This window comes from Cicer arietinum, chromosome 4 (assembly GCF_000331145.2).
Source record: "Cicer arietinum cultivar CDC Frontier isolate Library 1 chromosome 4, Cicar.CDCFrontier_v2.0, whole genome shotgun sequence".
NCBI lineage: Eukaryota > Viridiplantae > Streptophyta > Magnoliopsida > Fabales > Fabaceae > Cicer > Cicer arietinum.
This window is the reverse complement of record NC_021163.2, coordinates 14,616,797-14,635,224: the sequence shown is the minus strand read 5'-3', so window position 1 is coordinate 14,635,224 and position 18,428 is coordinate 14,616,797. Positions and strand designations below refer to the sequence as shown.

Below are 18,428 nucleotides of genomic sequence, written 5' to 3'. Positions count from 1 at the left end.
CATGCATTTATTGGACGCTTAGATGAAGAAGAAAAAAATTATGTTCATAACTTAACAAGATATAATGTTGCACCGAGGCACAAATTATTCTCATTGCAAGATCGACATAAGAACAATGTTACTAAAATCTCACAAATATATAAACAGATGAGTATGATTCAATTGCACGTGAGAAGTATTTTTTACTGGTTTTTTTACTAATTTTTCTATTTATTTATTGTATAAAAAAAGACTCTGGTGTTTTAGTGAAAATAATTTTTTTTCTAATTTTTAATTTTTAATTTTGATAGTTATTAATACTTATTCTAAAATGAATTGTACATAAAATAGTGAGACTTGCATCAATTTTACTTGATAGAAATAGTGTTTAAAAAAATGTTAAAATTTGTGTTAGCGACACTTTTCTATAATTAGGGTTGATCCAAGGGAGTCGGCAAACAAAAAACCACTTTATTTAAATTCATAGTATTAATTACACTTATTACTTTTGATTCTAATTAATTAAATATGAAAGTTAATCAATTATGTGAATGGATTCACTATTTATTTTTAGAGTTTAATCATTATATATGTATTGTTAATGTGAAAAAAAATTATATTATTAACACACTACAACTATTTATGAACATATTTTAAGAGATAATAAAATAAAAATTAAATATCTTTAATGATTAAAAAATATAATTGGTTGATAATTTATACATTAATAGTATATATAAATTAAAAAATTTATTTTGATATTGTTTAAAATTGTAAAAACTATAACAAGATTACTAATTTCTGTTGTTATTAATTTTTAAAAAGCGTTAGTTTAATTTCAATTTAACCGTGCATATTTGTTGGACCGACAATCTATTATGAGAAGAAATAGCTTTTCCATGTGAAGAAAAGGCAATTAGATGCTCTCAAATTAGTGACTCAGTTACCTAACTTGGTCACACTACTTTTTATCAAGACAAAATGCCATTTGTGCGGTTTTATATTATTGAGTAGAGAGCGTTTATTATTAACGTGACTTTTAAATGATTAATTGTTAGATATTATATCCAATTAAATTCAACATCAAAACGACATATGAGATTATCTTTGATGAGCGACAAATGCAGCACAACATGCCTCTATGCAAGGAAACTTGGCTTGGAAATGACTAGTTAAAATGCATACCACTATTTGAAAAATGGCTCAGGGAAAAGCTACTGAGAAATGTGGAGCGCTATCACACAGGTACAATTGTGAATGATACATGTCTCTGTTGTAACCTTGCTCCATAAACTCTTACGCATATTATTCGAGATTGTGACATTGTTAAACTTTTTTGAAACAAAGTCATAAAATCACTACGCGAAAAAACGGATTTTACAGCGCTTTTTTTAAGCCATTTACAGCGCTTTTTCAAAAAAATAAGCGCTGTGGAAACGAGCGCTGTAAATGATACAACAGCGCTTTTAAAAAAGCGCTATAAAACATGTAAATACAATGCGCGCTTGTTATGCACATTTTACAGCGCTTCTTCACAAAAAGCGTTGTAATATGCACCCCATTATATGAGTTATGGGTGTGCATTTTACAACGCTTTCTCAAAAAAGCGCTCTAAAATGCCCAACCATAACTCATATATGGGTGGACATATTACAGCGCTTTCTCACGAAAGCGCTGTAAAAGGTGCACCATTAAAGCGCTTTAGAACAACATTTTACAGCGCTATTTAAAAAAAGCGCTGTAAAATGCCCACCCATAATTTCATATATGGGTGTGCATATTACAGCGCTTTCTCACGAAAGCGCTGTAAAAGGTGCACCATTAAAGCGCTTTAGAACAACATTTTACAGCGCTTTTTAAAAAAAGCGCTGTAAAATGTGTGTTTTTTTTTTTTTTAAAACGCTATAAATTAATTATTTGAAATGAAAAGCGTTTTTTAGCTTTTTATGGCATTTTTTTAAAAAAGCGCTGTCTTTTATCTTTGTATCCAAAATTATTTTTGATCCAAAATCACTTCACAATCAGTAGAACAGAACATATTATAGACAATCAATAGAACAGAACATATTATAGACAATCAGTTCACACAATCAGTAGAACAGAAATCAGAACTCTGTAACTTTATTAACATATATGTAACTCTGTAATTTACAACCTAAGTAACTACATTCAGATACATATATACAACCTAATTTACAACCTAATTACCTACATTCAGATACGTATATATATATAACCTAATTTACAACCTAAACTACATTCAGATCCATTATATAATAACTAACAGATCCATTATATGCATATATTGTGTTCTATGATCATTTACATATAATAACTAACAGAATATACATTATATGCACTAGCTACCATATAATATTCAGATCCCTTGCCCAGCAGCAAGCTATTTCCCAGAAAATCAAATAATTTTCATGTCAAGCACGTACTGACACCATTCTTCCTTTAATTCCATCAGATCTTCCTCAGAATATGATGGACTGGAATTGGCAAAGTACTGCAATATAAAAATTGAACATATTATATTAAGTTAGTATCAAATATATAGATAATTTATATATGAAAATCATATAATGCAAATACCGTACCGTTTCTGGGATAATAGTTTTATTCTTCTCAACAATCTCCTTCATGAATCTCAATATGTAGTACCCACAGTCGATGTTATTTGTTTGACGAGGGCACTTTATTGAGATCCATGTAATGTTATTAGACTTCTGCTTCGACACTTTAGCACCTCTTTGAGCTCGATAAACTTTTAAGGCACTATCGAATGAATAAATGTGATTATTAGAGCATGAATATTTAAATATATATATATGTAAGAAATAAATGAATATTACTTACGTGTCGAGCATAGTCTTTATTCCGGGGTGATTGGTGTAATCGCCGTGCACGGGATCCAAATAGTATATCACTTCAGAGACCGCATTGATTGCAAATAGCACCCAATGTGCCCTACAACAACAAAAAATTGGTTAAGCAATTTTGTTTATAGACAACTAATAAATTAAATTCTCATCAATTAAAAAAGATAAAATTACGTACCCTGAATTATATGGTGCCAAGAACAATTTATCACTTTCTTTATTTCCTAAAAACATATCTACAATGTAGTTTTTTACATTCTCTGGATCGAGTTTCCACATCGACATCTTATGTGGAGACAAGAATGAGTATTTATTTGACAGTTTCCTCGTGCACACGACCTTCTCGTACAAAAACCTTCAATGAAAATTTTAAACTAGATTAATTACCAATACATTTAATTAATTACAAATAAATGCAATTAAAAGTATTTTTTACCTTATGTACAAGCTGATTACAGTAACACTCAGCTCCTTATGTTCGAGAAGTTCGTACATGTGCTCCTTTTCGAGGTATTCAATATACTCATCTCCAAAGATGTCTTGATTCATTTGTACAATGGGCGAATCGTTGCTGCTGCCCATGTTCCTTTTTATTTGGATGTCAAGACACGCCCCGTATTTACCAAGGCGTGGCTGACTTTTATTAGGAGCAGCAGCAGCAGCGACCGATTTTCCCCGATCCAGATTTTTTGTTGCTGCAAGTTTGGCAGCTTTATTACCCTCCAGCCTTTGTAGTTTGGCAGCCCTATTAACCTCCAATTTTTGAGGTTTGCTGCCTTTTTTTGGCTGTAGGGGTGGTTTATTTATTTGGACCTACAAAAATGAGGTAAAATGTTAGTTTATTGAATCTGAAAAAATAAAAAACCTTAGGCAATAAATGTGACAAACCTTTTCGGGAGATGTAACTGATTTGTCCTTGGGAATCTTTTTTTCGAGGGCAACAAGGTGTGTGGGCCATGCCACGTAACTGCCAATAGCGTCGCTTAAGAACTTCATATCTCCATCGTTGTCCGGTATGGGCAACGGTGCAGTTGGTTCGAAAGCAACCGTAGGCGATACTTTGACATGGCCCGCGGGGATCGGAATATTGTGCAATACTTCTCCCGAAGTATTGTACAATATTCCTTTTCCCACCTTCCGTTGAGTCGGCGAGGACAAGTATAGGACACATGTAGTGACACCCTACATCAATAGTTAAAACATAAGTACAGTTAATATATAAGTTTGTTTAATACATAAGTAATTACATAAGCAAGTAAGTAGTAAGTAATTAATTACCTCGGGAATACTCTTCAAACCGACGTTGCAACTCCCGGTTTCACTCTCCATTTGTATTTCAGGTTGGAGCTGAACCGGAAGTTGCTTGTCTTTATTCGTATTCACCAAGAGTGCCACTTGCTCCGATAGGATTCTGAGCTTCTCTAATACTTCCTCGTTGGAAGGTTTTTGGCGCTTCTCTTGAGGAAAAAAGCTTTTGGGAGTTACGCCAAATCCTTTCCCCCTCACTCGACCGGAATACTCAGGGACATTAAACACTTTCCCAAGAATGTCCCTGCACGTATCCTTGTTGCCCTCTTGAGTTTCAGAACTTTGTTCAATAGTTTCCTAAAATACATGTAACATTAAAAAGATAAGTTCAATAGCATTTTTAAAATACAATATTAAAAAATATTAAAGTGATAATATACTTACACAAAGTTCTACAACTTTCTTGACATTTTCATTATCAACCACTCCTTCTTTGTTAACACGCGCTTCCTTCCATAAGATATGACGACCCAAGGGTTGATCGGCTTGGGTGTCTTTTCTCTATTCGTTAAAATCATAAACAAAATAATACAAATTAGTTACACACTATAGTTTATAATACAAATTACTTCATTATATAAAAGTGATGTTTAATTACTTACAATTTGTTGTTCAAGGCGTGCATATCCCATACGTGATTTCTTGTATGGGTGTTTTGGGTTGCTTGCCCGTTCGCGATTTGCCTTACTAATATTCTATATAAAAAAAAAATAGCAATTGTGTAAAAATTTAAAATACGCTACGAATATGAATAATAAAACACAAATGCTAATAAATTAATAACTTACGACAAACGCCGGGTCAGAACGTTTGGAAACAAATGCACTCCATTCATCCTTTGATATATAATGTTGATATATCTTTGGAGGTTCAGCATTTGTGTTTCCTTCTCTATCTTTTAGATAGAAATTTGAGAGATGGGATCTAAATCCACGATGGATTTTCCCAGCAACTCTCAAAACATATGACTTTCGTTCCTCATCAAGAACAAAAGTGGTCTGCAATGAAAACAATTATAAGTAATGTATTTTACAGAAAAAAAATTATAAATGACAAAAGAGTAGATCAAAATATTTACTTGAATGTCATTCCAGATGATATCTTTGGCATCCTTCAACGCCTTATCTCTCCAGTTGTCTATTGTTATTGGGACATTTTGACGAACAACAGCCCCAATGTAGCTTACAAACATGGAGCTGTTGGGGTCAACTGGCTGACCACTCTCGTTCCAGCCAACCTAATAAACTCATATAGTAAGTACATGCCCTAAACCCTAAAAAAAGATAAAAAAACACACAGCAAACAGAGTATATATAGTATACCTCAAATTTAATGCCATTACTCCTTGCTTTAATGACTTTCTGCATGATAGTTGCACCACGTTTGACTTCTTTTTCGTAAGTCTTAGAGGTGCCAACTTCTTCATTTTGAACTTCTAAATCTTTGTTTGTATCCATTTAACTACAACAAGTTCAACATGCACTTTAGTATAACATCAACAAGCTCAACATGGATCATGCATTATTATAAACAAACTCAACATGTATCAGTATATCTTAAAAAAGCTCAACATGCATTCTAATGATTACAAAAATTTAATAACATCAATACCTGAATAATGATGGTTCGAAGAAAGACGAAATGCAAAGAAAAGAGGGTTTGCAGAAAGTTCACAGAAATATGGTTCACAGAAATACGGTTTGAAGAAATACGTAATGAGGGTTACGTATTTCAATGAAAATATATTGTGTGAAATGGGAGAGATGATCTTGGATGGAAATAAGGTTCGAAATGAAGGAGATGATCGTGGAAATAAGGTTCGTAATGGACAGGATGATAGGGTTTGCAAAAGAAGAGAAGAACGATGAAGGTTGAGATGATAGTGAAGTTTACGTAATGAAGAGGAAACTGAAGAGGTAACTGTTATATATACGTAACACTTTTACAGCGCTTTTTATAAGCATTTTACAGCGCTTATTTTGTAAAGCGCTCTAAAAGGCTTCTTTAGTTAAATTTTTAAAAGGCTCTTTTACAACGTTTTTCCCAAAAAGCGCTGTGAAAGACCTCCGTGTGTTATTATGTTATATGAATGCCTTTTACAGCGCTTTCACACATAAGCGCTCTAAAAGGCTTCTTTAGTTAAATTTTTAAAAGGCTCTTTTACAGCGCTTATCTTAAAAAGCGCTGTAAATGGCTTAAAAAAAGCGCTGTAATAGGTCATATAACGTTTGCGCATCACGTTATAAGGCCTTTACAGCGCTTGTCAAAAAAGCGCTGTAATAGGTCATATAACGTTTGCGCATCACGTTATAAGGCCTTTACAGCGCTTGTCAAAAAAGCGCTGTAATAGGTCATATAACGTTTGCGCATCACGTTATAAGGCCTTTACAGCGCTTGTCAAAAAAGCGCTGTAATAGGTCATATAACGTTTGCGCATCACGTTATAAGGCCTTTACAGCGCTTGTCAAAAAAGCGCTGTAATAGGTCATATAACGTTTGCGCATCACGTTATAAGGCCTTTACAGCGCTTGTCAAAAAAGCGCTGTAATAGGTCATATAACGTTTGCGCATCACGTTATAAGGCCTTTACAGCGCTTGTCAAAAAAGCGCTGTAATAGGTCATATAACGTTTGCGCATCACGTTATAAGGCCTTTACAGCGCTTGTCAAAAAAGCGCTGTAATAGGTCATATAACGTTTGCGCATCACGTTATAAGGCCTTTACAGCGCTTGTCAAAAAAGCGCTGTAATAGGTCATATAACGTTTGCGCATCACGTTATAAGGCCTTTACAGCGCTTGTCAAAAAAGCGCTGTAATAGGTCATATAACGTTTGCGCATCACGTTATAAGGCCTTTACAGCGCTTGTCAAAAAAGCGCTGTAATAGGTCATATAACGTTTGCGCATCACGTTATAAGGCCTTTACAGCGCTTGTCAAAAAAGCGCTGTAATAGGTCATATAACGTTTGCGCATCACGTTATAAGGCCTTTACAGCGCTTGTCAAAAAAGCGCTGTAATAGGTCATATAACGTTTGCGCATCACGTTATAAGGCCTTTACAGCGCTTGTCAAAAAAGCGCTGTAATAGGTCATATAACGTTTGCGCATCACGTTATAAGGCCTTTACAGCGCTTGTCAAAAAAGCGCTGTAATAGGTCATATAACGTTTGCGCATCACGTTATAAGGCCTTTACAGCGCTTGTCAAAAAAGCGCTGTAATAGGTCATATAACGTTTGCGCATCACGTTATAAGGCCTTTACAGCGCTTGTCAAAAAAGCGCTGTAATAGGTCATATAACGTTTGCGCATCACGTTATAAGGCCTTTACAGCGCTTGTCAAAAAAGCGCTGTAATAGGTCATATAACGTTTGCGCATCACGTTATAAGGCCTTTACAGCGCTTGTCAAAAAAGCGCTGTAATAGGTCATATAACGTTTGCGCATCACGTTATAAGGCCTTTACAGCGCTTGTCAAAAAAGCGCTGTAATAGGTCATATAACGTTTGCGCATCACGTTATAAGGCCTTTACAGCGCTTGTCAAAAAAGCGCTGTAATAGGTCATATAACGTTTGCGCATCACGTTATAAGGCCTTTACAGCGCTTGTCAAAAAAGCGCTGTAATAGGTCATATAACGTTTGCGCATCACGTTATAAGGCCTTTACAGCGCTTGTCAAAAAAGCGCTGTAATAGGTCATATAACGTTTGCGCATCACGTTATAAGGCCTTTACAGCGCTTGTCAAAAAAGCGCTGTAATAGGTCATATAACGTTTGCGCATCACGTTATAAGGCCTTTACAGCGCTTGTCAAAAAAGCGCTGTAATAGGTCATATAACGTTTGCGCATCACGTTATAAGGCCTTTACAGCGCTTGTCAAAAAAGCGCTGTAATAGGTCATATAACGTTTGCGCATCACGTTATAAGGCCTTTACAGCGCTTGTCAAAAAAGCGCTGTAATAGGTCATATAACGTTTGCGCATCACGTTATAAGGCCTTTACAGCGCTTGTCAAAAAAGCGCTGTAATAGGTCATATAACGTTTGCGCATCACGTTATAAGGCCTTTACAGCGCTTGTCAAAAAAGCGCTGTAATAGGTCATATAACGTTTGCGCATCACGTTATAAGGCCTTTACAGCGCTTGTCAAAAAAGCGCTGTAATAGGTCATATAACGTTTGCGCATCACGTTATAAGGCCTTTACAGCGCTTGTCAAAAAAGCGCTGTAATAGGTCATATAACGTTTGCGCATCACGTTATAAGGCCTTTACAGCGCTTGTCAAAAAAGCGCTGTAATAGGTCATATAACGTTTGCGCATCACGTTATAAGGCCTTTACAGCGCTTGTCAAAAAAGCGCTGTAATAGGTCATATAACGTTTGCGCATCACGTTATAAGGCCTTTACAGCGCTTGTCAAAAAAGCGCTGTAATAGGTCATATAACGTTTGCGCATCACGTTATAAGGCCTTTACAGCGCTTGTCAAAAAAGCGCTGTAATAGGTCATATAACGTTTGCGCATCACGTTATAAGGCCTTTACAGCGCTTGTCAAAAAAGCGCTGTAATAGGTCATATAACGTTTGCGCATCACGTTATAAGGCCTTTACAGCGCTTGTCAAAAAAGCGCTGTAATAGGTCATATAACGTTTGCGCATCACGTTATAAGGCCTTTACAGCGCTTGTCAAAAAAGCGCTGTAATAGGTCATATAACGTTTGCGCATCACGTTATAAGGCCTTTACAGCGCTTGTCAAAAAAGCGCTGTAATAGGTCATATAACGTTTGCGCATCACGTTATAAGGCCTTTACAGCGCTTGTCAAAAAAGCGCTGTAATAGGTCATATAACGTTTGCGCATCACGTTATAAGGCCTTTACAGCGCTTGTCAAAAAAGCGCTGTAATAGGTCATATAACGTTTGCGCATCACGTTATAAGGCCTTTACAGCGCTTGTCAAAAAAGCGCTGTAATAGGTCATATAACGTTTGCGCATCACGTTATAAGGCCTTTACAGCGCTTGTCAAAAAAGCGCTGTAATAGGTCATATAACGTTTGCGCATCACGTTATAAGGCCTTTACAGCGCTTGTCAAAAAAGCGCTGTAATAGGTCATATAACGTTTGCGCATCACGTTATAAGGCCTTTACAGCGCTTGTCAAAAAAGCGCTGTAATAGGTCATATAACGTTTGCGCATCACGTTATAAGGCCTTTACAGCGCTTGTCAAAAAAGCGCTGTAATAGGTCATATAACGTTTGCGCATCACGTTATAAGGCCTTTACAGCGCTTGTCAAAAAAGCGCTGTAATAGGTCATATAACGTTTGCGCATCACGTTATAAGGCCTTTACAGCGCTTGTCAAAAAAGCGCTGTAATAGGTCATATAACGTTTGCGCATCACGTTATAAGGCCTTTACAGCGCTTGTCAAAAAAGCGCTGTAATAGGTCATATAACGTTTGCGCATCACGTTATAAGGCCTTTACAGCGCTTGTCAAAAAAGCGCTGTAATAGGTCATATAACGTTTGCGCATCACGTTATAAGGCCTTTACAGCGCTTGTCAAAAAAGCGCTGTAATAGGTCATATAACGTTTGCGCATCACGTTATAAGGCCTTTACAGCGCTTGTCAAAAAAGCGCTGTAATAGGTCATATAACGTTTGCGCATCACGTTATAAGGCCTTTACAGCGCTTGTCAAAAAAGCGCTGTAATAGGTCATATAACGTTTGCGCATCACGTTATAAGGCCTTTACAGCGCTTGTCAAAAAAGCGCTGTAATAGGTCATATAACGTTTGCGCATCACGTTATAAGGCCTTTACAGCGCTTGTCAAAAAAGCGCTGTAATAGGTCATATAACGTTTGCGCATCACGTTATAAGGCCTTTACAGCGCTTGTCAAAAAAGCGCTGTAATAGGTCATATAACGTTTGCGCATCACGTTATAAGGCCTTTACAGCGCTTGTCAAAAAAGCGCTGTAATAGGTCATATAACGTTTGCGCATCACGTTATAAGGCCTTTACAGCGCTTGTCAAAAAAGCGCTGTAATAGGTCATATAACGTTTGCGCATCACGTTATAAGGCCTTTACAGCGCTTGTCAAAAAAGCGCTGTAATAGGTCATATAACGTTTGCGCATCACGTTATAAGGCCTTTACAGCGCTTGTCAAAAAAGCGCTGTAATAGGTCATATAACGTTTGCGCATCACGTTATAAGGCCTTTACAGCGCTTGTCAAAAAAGCGCTGTAATAGGTCATATAACGTTTGCGCATCACGTTATAAGGCCTTTACAGCGCTTGTCAAAAAAGCGCTGTAATAGGTCATATAACGTTTGCGCATCACGTTATAAGGCCTTTACAGCGCTTGTCAAAAAAGCGCTGTAATAGGTCATATAACGTTTGCGCATCACGTTATAAGGCCTTTACAGCGCTTGTCAAAAAAGCGCTGTAATAGGTCATATAACGTTTGCGCATCACGTTATAAGGCCTTTACAGCGCTTGTCAAAAAAGCGCTGTAATAGGTCATATAACGTTTGCGCATCACGTTATAAGGCCTTTACAGCGCTTGTCAAAAAAGCGCTGTAATAGGTCATATAACGTTTGCGCATCACGTTATAAGGCCTTTACAGCGCTTGTCAAAAAAGCGCTGTAATAGGTCATATAACGTTTGCGCATCACGTTATAAGGCCTTTACAGCGCTTGTCAAAAAAGCGCTGTAATAGGTCATATAACGTTTGCGCATCACGTTATAAGGCCTTTACAGCGCTTGTCAAAAAAGCGCTGTAATAGGTCATATAACGTTTGCGCATCACGTTATAAGGCCTTTACAGCGCTTGTCAAAAAAGCGCTGTAATAGGTCATATAACGTTTGCGCATCACGTTATAAGGCCTTTACAGCGCTTGTCAAAAAAGCGCTGTAATAGGTAGTTAAATTCAATGAAAGCGCATGTGTTTTACAGCGCTTGTTTTACAGCGCTTTGCATCAAAAAGCGCTGTAATAGGTTCCGTTATTTTTAAAATAGCGCTTGTGTTTAGCAAGTGTTGTAAAATGGGCGCTGTTAAATGTCATTTTTGGCGTAGTGAATTGAACCACAAGAGTAAGTTTTTACGAACCTATGCTTGGATTGAATGAAATCTATCTACCCAAATGTCGGTGGGACCCTATAGCCGTGGGCACTCGTATTTTGTGTGGGGATGAACCGCTTTTGGAAAGATCATAATTCCTTGATCTTCTCTCAACATACCATTTTTGAGAGGTATATATGATATCAAGTCATGAACCAAGTTGATTTTGTTCATACTTCCCTTCACCAACAACATCTGATTAACGTCCATCTTCAATATCTTCTTGTACGGTCCAAGCCTCCGATAGGTAATTTAAAATGAATATTGGTGGAGCAACTTCTACTATCAATAGCACTTTTGCTTGTGGCGAATTAAATTTGATATCATAATGGATGTTTTATTAAAGGCTTTTTATGTAAAATTAGCTATAGTAGTTCTATCTTTATTGAAATATGGGCTATTGTGGCATCACGTTGACCCGAGATCTCCTTATTTAAAAAGTTATCTTTGACATTGATTCTCTATATCTTTTTAATATGGCTAAGAAATGTCATACTAACTATACTCCTCTTAAGAGCATATCCTCAACGACATATTTATGATGGTTCACAATTCAATTTGAACTACAACTATCTTCTTTTCAAGAGAAACAAATAAATATATTCATATGTTAGCTCAACGTGACTATTCTTCCTCTTCTTTTAATATTATTATCGGTGAGCATATTGTTCTCCATTTACTTCTCTCCTAATGTATGATGTTGGAGATTCCATTTCTTAGTTTTCTTTGAGTTAATAAATAAAATTTCCTTTATAAATAAATAAATAACTAAAATATAAAAGTGTGATTTTTCTTTCACCCATTCCATAGTTTTAAGTTCAACTTAAGGATATCCACGTAAATTAATAGATATAGCAGTTGATGTTTTTATTCTTCCTCTAGTTATATATTATAAACAATCATTCTTGAAAACCACTATTTAGAAGCAAACATAGTAAAGTGAGGTGCAAAAATATCAAGTGACTATACATATTTTTATTTTCCCTAGCCATCATTGAATGTAAGATTAAACTATTCAAATTTAAAATATCAAATTTGTCTATAAAAATCAAAGATACTGGTCCCTCACTTTAGTCACGTATGATTTGACTACTACATCGTATTGGAGTGTTCGAAAGAAAATCATCGTCAAAAGATTAGACAACACATCTTTTTTTATAAAAAAAAATCTTAAATGAGTGTTTTTAAAGGAAATGAAATGTAAATAATTATGAGTAATAATTTTTGAAAGTAATATTTAAAAAAAATTAATGAATTTAAAAATTTATTCAAAATATTCCAAAATTATTGGCTAATATATTTTTTAAGTCCAAAGTTTAGGCCGATGAAGAAACATAGAATCCAAATCAAGGTGGAGGGATGCTAGACTTTTGGATGCATATATATGATTAAGTACCATTATATTTTGAATTATTTTATATGAGTGAGATCCAAACACATTTAATATGGTATGAGAGTTAGGGTTAAGGATATGGGCATTGGACCCATAACCATATGCTAGACGTGAAGATGAGTATTCAAGTTGTGTTGGAGCCTCACATTGTTGGAGAATCTATGAGTACGAAAGCAGCAAGAGACAAATGTTCCAGATATTCCTAGGAACTTTGAGGTATAAGAACAACAACAAACTAAATGCTTTAAAATCATTTGAAACTTTGAGAGTTCATCTTTATCTATAACCTTAAGACATCGTGTGTATATATATATATAGAGAGAGAGAGGTTACTTCTATTATATATCTAACATTTAATTCATTCATAATCTAAAACTTACCACTTACACTTGAACCAACATACATTGTCAAGATTCTCAAATTGTTACTCAATATTTGAACTAGTTTTTAAAAATCAGATACAAACATATATAACATATTTATCCTCAAAAGTTTTTGTTTCTCTCCAAACATAGGCTAAGGATTTGGAAATATATGAGTAACCTCCCTTTCATATTTAGTAGTGAACTTATTTATAAGGAATATAAAATTAACCACTTAAACTTAAACCGAATAATGTATCACTTTTTAAAATGGGATATTTTCTCGTTCCTCTTCCTCAAAGATTAGTTGTAAAGCTGAGCCCACCACAAATCACACACACCAATCAAGAAGATGACTCGGTTGAACTACGTTATTACTTCTTACATGAAGGTGCATGCTCATTTCTGATCTCTCCATGTCATGAATATATTTCTTTATGACCCTCCAAATCTGTGATGCACGTGCCCTGGTGCGTAAAGAGTAAGGTTGCTCACTAGACCAAAGAAAGTAGCATATGGTTTGGGACCCAAAAACATGACACCCCACTTTATTATATCAGATTATTATAAATTATTATGTGATATGATGCATATAGCACAAAAGAAGTAGAACATGGATGTTTTTTAGCTGTTCTAGTCAAAACAAGAAACATAGTAGCAACAAACGGACAATAATATTTTAACATAGCATATGTTGTATCGTAGCAGTTATCCCATTCTCATCATCCACTTGGAGAGAGTGACAGTATACATTTGAAAAAGTGAAAAAGTAAAAAAGTGAAAAACTAAGAGCGTAACAGGTAAGATTTAAACATGGCGTAAATTGGGCTTGAAATTATTTGTGATCAAGTTATCTACACCTAGGCCCAATATTAATTTTACAATTTATAGATATTTATCTATCTTAAAAAATTTCTTTCTCTAAATAAATTAACATGGCAAGAGTAATTTACATCCTATATTTTTTTTGTGATCCACACTATTGCAAATGATATATCTTACTCAATGTGAGAATTAATTTATGCAGCAACTTGTAAAAGATATTTAGTAAACTAAAAAAATAATATTTATTAATTTAATTTTTTTAATTTAGTTCTCTAATTTTCAGAGAAACGATACTCAGATAATTTAAAATTCAGCCGAAACGTACATATAAAATTTTGTTAAGAATTGTTTCATTCTAAATTTAAACTCGTATTTTTTAAAATGGTTTATTATTAATTTAAGTTTATTATATGCTAGATAATTAATTTAATGAGTAACTTCTTCTATCACGTGGAAATACTTTGAGAAACTTCTATCACAAGCTGCCTTGCAATTAGTCTTTCACTAATTTGCCAGCATAGATAATGCTTTAAGAATATAATTAAGCATGCCTATATATGTAATACACAATTTCACGTGCACTGCTTCAACATAAATCAACTAATATAACGATCGTTTGATATTTCATGATAGATTGCTTTTAAAAAAAAAATTAAAATAGAACAGTTTAATAATTTTTTTTAGTATTTCATAATTTTCAACATATTGTACAAATTTTCTCAAAAAAATTAAACATATTGTACAAATGAAATTACTTGAGTAAGTTGCATAACATTTCCCCTGCATTTCACACAAAAAAAAAAAGATGTTGCTATTGTTTTGAAGTCAATAATTAATGGTAAACAGTGTTTATAAAAAATAATAATAATAACTACTAATACTACTCTAAGATATTGCGGTTGATAATCATTAAAGTCAGCGGTTGAAGGAGTATATGGAAAGAGTACTCTGCGTCAATAAAATTGTACTAGCATCAAATCATAATTCATAATAATAATAATTATGGGTCAAAGCTGGACTCATTTGGATCACTCATTGTAAACTACTAGTACTAACATCCAAATTGATAGTGACTGTATTTGAGGGTTTATTATGTTTATGATGTGAATAAAATAGTGCAAATTATTGCAGCTTCACAAGTAGGAAGGAGGTTGCAACATCAATTCCAATTGAATGAGATTTAAAAAGTAATTGTTCTATTCATTCTCCTACTTTTTTTTAAAGTAATAAATAAAGAGAAATTAATTAGATTAAATCTTTTAAATAATTGGCACTAGCTATGTTTTGAAAATCAAACAACAATGCATACGGTTAAATTTTAAAAATAAATTCTTAAGATGGTTATCAAATATAATTTACTGTTAACCAAAAAATTGCTGACGATTATTTAACTTTTGTACAAGAGCATCATTTTTTTTTAATTATTTGACTCTAAAGAGAAGAAGCTCTAGTATTCGAACTCACATTTTACTAAATTATTCATATTGAAACTCATTAACAATTTGTTTTCGATTATTTGACATACATCATCGTTAAGAAGGAGCAGTTAATTTGATATTATTTCTTAAACAGAAAAATATAAATAGAAGATGAAGTTTGATGGGAATAGAAACCTTTGTCGAAAATGAACAATCATTTTGTCTTGTGAATATAGAAAAAATAGATTGGTCCACTAATGAATATTTTATTATGTGTTAAGTGTCATTTGAACACAAAAATTATTTAAAGACAAATGTTATTCATAATTTTTATTATTTTTTATATTTAAATTTTATTAATTATTATATACGCAATTTATAAAATCTTATTATATTTTATATAATAAAAAAAAATCTATCAATAATTAAAATATGTAATTTAATAAAACTATATCCTTATATATTTCGTAATATATATATATATAAACTTAAATAACTCCACGAGAGAGTAATTATTTCATTTAGCTGTAATTATGGAGGCCCACGACTTTATGATAAATGTTTGGAGTTGAAGATGATGCAAACCCAGTGAAAAGTGAATGTGAATAAATAGCACTTCTTGTCATTCAAAAGAATATAAATACCACTTCTTAATTGGGGTCGGTTGGGCACTAGGGTGCATGAGTTAGCCAAAAAAAATATAGTTCAAGTACTTTTGTTACTTTTTACTTTTTCGGTCAGTAAGTAATTTTGTTATTTCACTTATCAATTATATTAGTTTATTTTTATTTGATTCAATTTAATTTATCTAACTGGCCCTACTACCGAAGAGTAGGGACGAAGCATTTATAAAAAATAAAAAAGGTGGGACGAAGCAGCAATTAAAAACCAAAAGTGCATCTCATGAACCATACCAGATTCTAGTTCTAGTTGATAAACAAGTAAACAGCAGAATCCCAACATGAAGTCCTTTCATTGTTCAAAGTTGAATAATAGATTAATTGGATTAATATATACTCCCTCGGTCAAAGTTAACTTACTAGTCAGGTGTTGTATAAATAACTTTTATCTCACTCGGTTTAAATTTAGGTTTTTCAATTAATTCTTAATTTAAATCGATTGAGTTATTTATCATTTCTACGGTTTTCTTAATTGTTAATTTTTTTTTACTTTTTTCTTGTACATAGATATCAAATAAAATTTGCTTTTTTTTATATCATTTTTATTTTTTTCTATAATATTGTTAATCATTTATTATATTATCTGACATATTTTTCTTTATCCAATAAATAACTAAGAGCATTTGATAAATTAATAAATAATATTATATTAAACTTTAAAAAGGAGTATTAAATAAAAACAAAACTTTTATGTAAATGTGATAATTAAAAAAGAATAGAGTAAATAATATGTAATATTAAAACAAATTTTAAATAATTAAATAAAAATACTTTTTTTATAAAGTAAATAAACTCTAAATCCTTAGTCATTCTGATAAATCTGTATAGTTGAACAAAGTTGAAGAATTAAAAGAAATGTCATAAAATAATACATTTTTGGATAGTGAAATTGAACAACTCATAAGTAATCTCTCCGGGTCATAATAAACATCACTTTAACAATGAATTTTTATCTTAAAATTAATTTTATTCTAAACTTTTAATGTAACTTAAATAATATTTTCAATTATTATTTTATATATTATTTTCAAAATATAAATTCTAATTTACATATATGATACTGAAAAATGTGTCAACATAAAAAAAATAATAATTTAATAAAATATTTATTCTGTTTTTTTGTTTATAGCCATCTTTTATTTACATGAAACTAAAAAAAATGACTGAGAAATGTAAAATATATTGTATTGGAAAAAAGGAGCTTAGATAGGTGGAGCTGTCTGCAGCAGAGTCTTTCGTTTGGTTAATAGGAAATATCGAGATTTTGTTACTCTTATTGGTTGGATGCACCGCATAAGCATAAAGTTAAAACGTGTTTAATTGGGGCCCAACTACATAAAAGAGCAAATACGTAATTATAACGGTGAATTGTTCTCTTTTTCTACTGTACGAACGTAATCCTGGATTCCACCAGAGTCTACATCAACACTAATCAAGGTTGGAATTTACTGTTTGGAATTACATTATTAGAGTTGTCTTAATTTTTAAAAATACTGAAATTATACGTTTTATCCTGATTTTGACAATTTTATTATAATATTCAAAAATATATTTAATTTATATATATATATATATATATATATATATATCTTCAATCAAATCAATTGATGTAGTTTTTATGAATACATTTTAGGATCTAACTTAAAAATACGACTTTGTAGTATAATTTAATCCATGTATATGTGAAATAAAATAATCTCTCTATTTTCAATTTTTTTTAAACAAAAAATAGTTGAATGGATTGTTTTGGTAAAATATGGTACAAGGAGTCTAATAATTGGAGTATGGGATATGATTTCCAGACTATAGTAGTACCATAAAGTTTTGTTGAAAACAGTATCAAAGATCCAGTCATTAATGTATATGTAAAATAAAGTAATCTCTTTATTTTTAATATTTTTTAAACAAAAAAGGGTTGAATGGGTTTGTTTTGGTAAAATGTAGTACAAGGGGTCTAATAATTGGGGTATGGGATATGATTTTCAGACTATAGTAGTATCATAAAGTCTCGTTGATTATAGTATTAAAGATCTAGTCATTTTATATTTAATCATCTTGAATTGAATATAAATTTTAAGTTAATTTTGTTTTTGCGATATTCGTGTTCAAACAAAACTCTAAGATTTTGTGTTTGGCTCTTATTAACAAATCTTTTAAAAATACTTGTTAAAATATAAAAAAATTAGATTTAAAATATTACTACTCTCATATCAAATATAAGTAAAAATAAATTAAAAAAATTAATAAATTTAGTCAAAAATTTATATCATAATACATCATTTTTTAGTAAATTTTTGTTTATATTTAAAGTTAGAGGGAGTAATTTAAAAAAAAAAACATAAGTGCGTTTGATTTATTAAAAATTAAATAATATTTTAATAAATTTTATATCATTTTATTTATGTTGTTCATTGTATACCAAACTTCATATATATATATATATATATATATATATATATATATATATATA

At 32.4% G+C, this 18,428-nt stretch overlaps 1 protein-coding gene across 1 annotated transcript in view; it reads right to left on the bottom strand.

The window, feature by feature from the left end:
- Positions 1-2,297: 2,297 nt before the first annotated feature.
- The window catches only part of LOC140919966 (uncharacterized), an 18,979-nt gene continuing 2,848 nt past the window's right edge, over positions 2,298-18,428 (bottom strand). The window contains exons 3-7 of the mRNA XM_073367256.1: positions 3,301-3,677; positions 3,043-3,219; positions 2,842-2,952; positions 2,583-2,760; positions 2,298-2,491 (exon numbers count right to left, since the gene is read on the bottom strand). Of these exons, the coding sequence (XP_073223357.1) occupies positions 2,396-2,491; positions 2,583-2,760; positions 2,842-2,952; positions 3,043-3,219; positions 3,301-3,677 (939 nt within the window). The 3' untranslated portion in view covers positions 2,298-2,395. The remainder of the gene's footprint in view (positions 2,492-2,582; positions 2,761-2,841; positions 2,953-3,042; positions 3,220-3,300; positions 3,678-18,428) is intronic.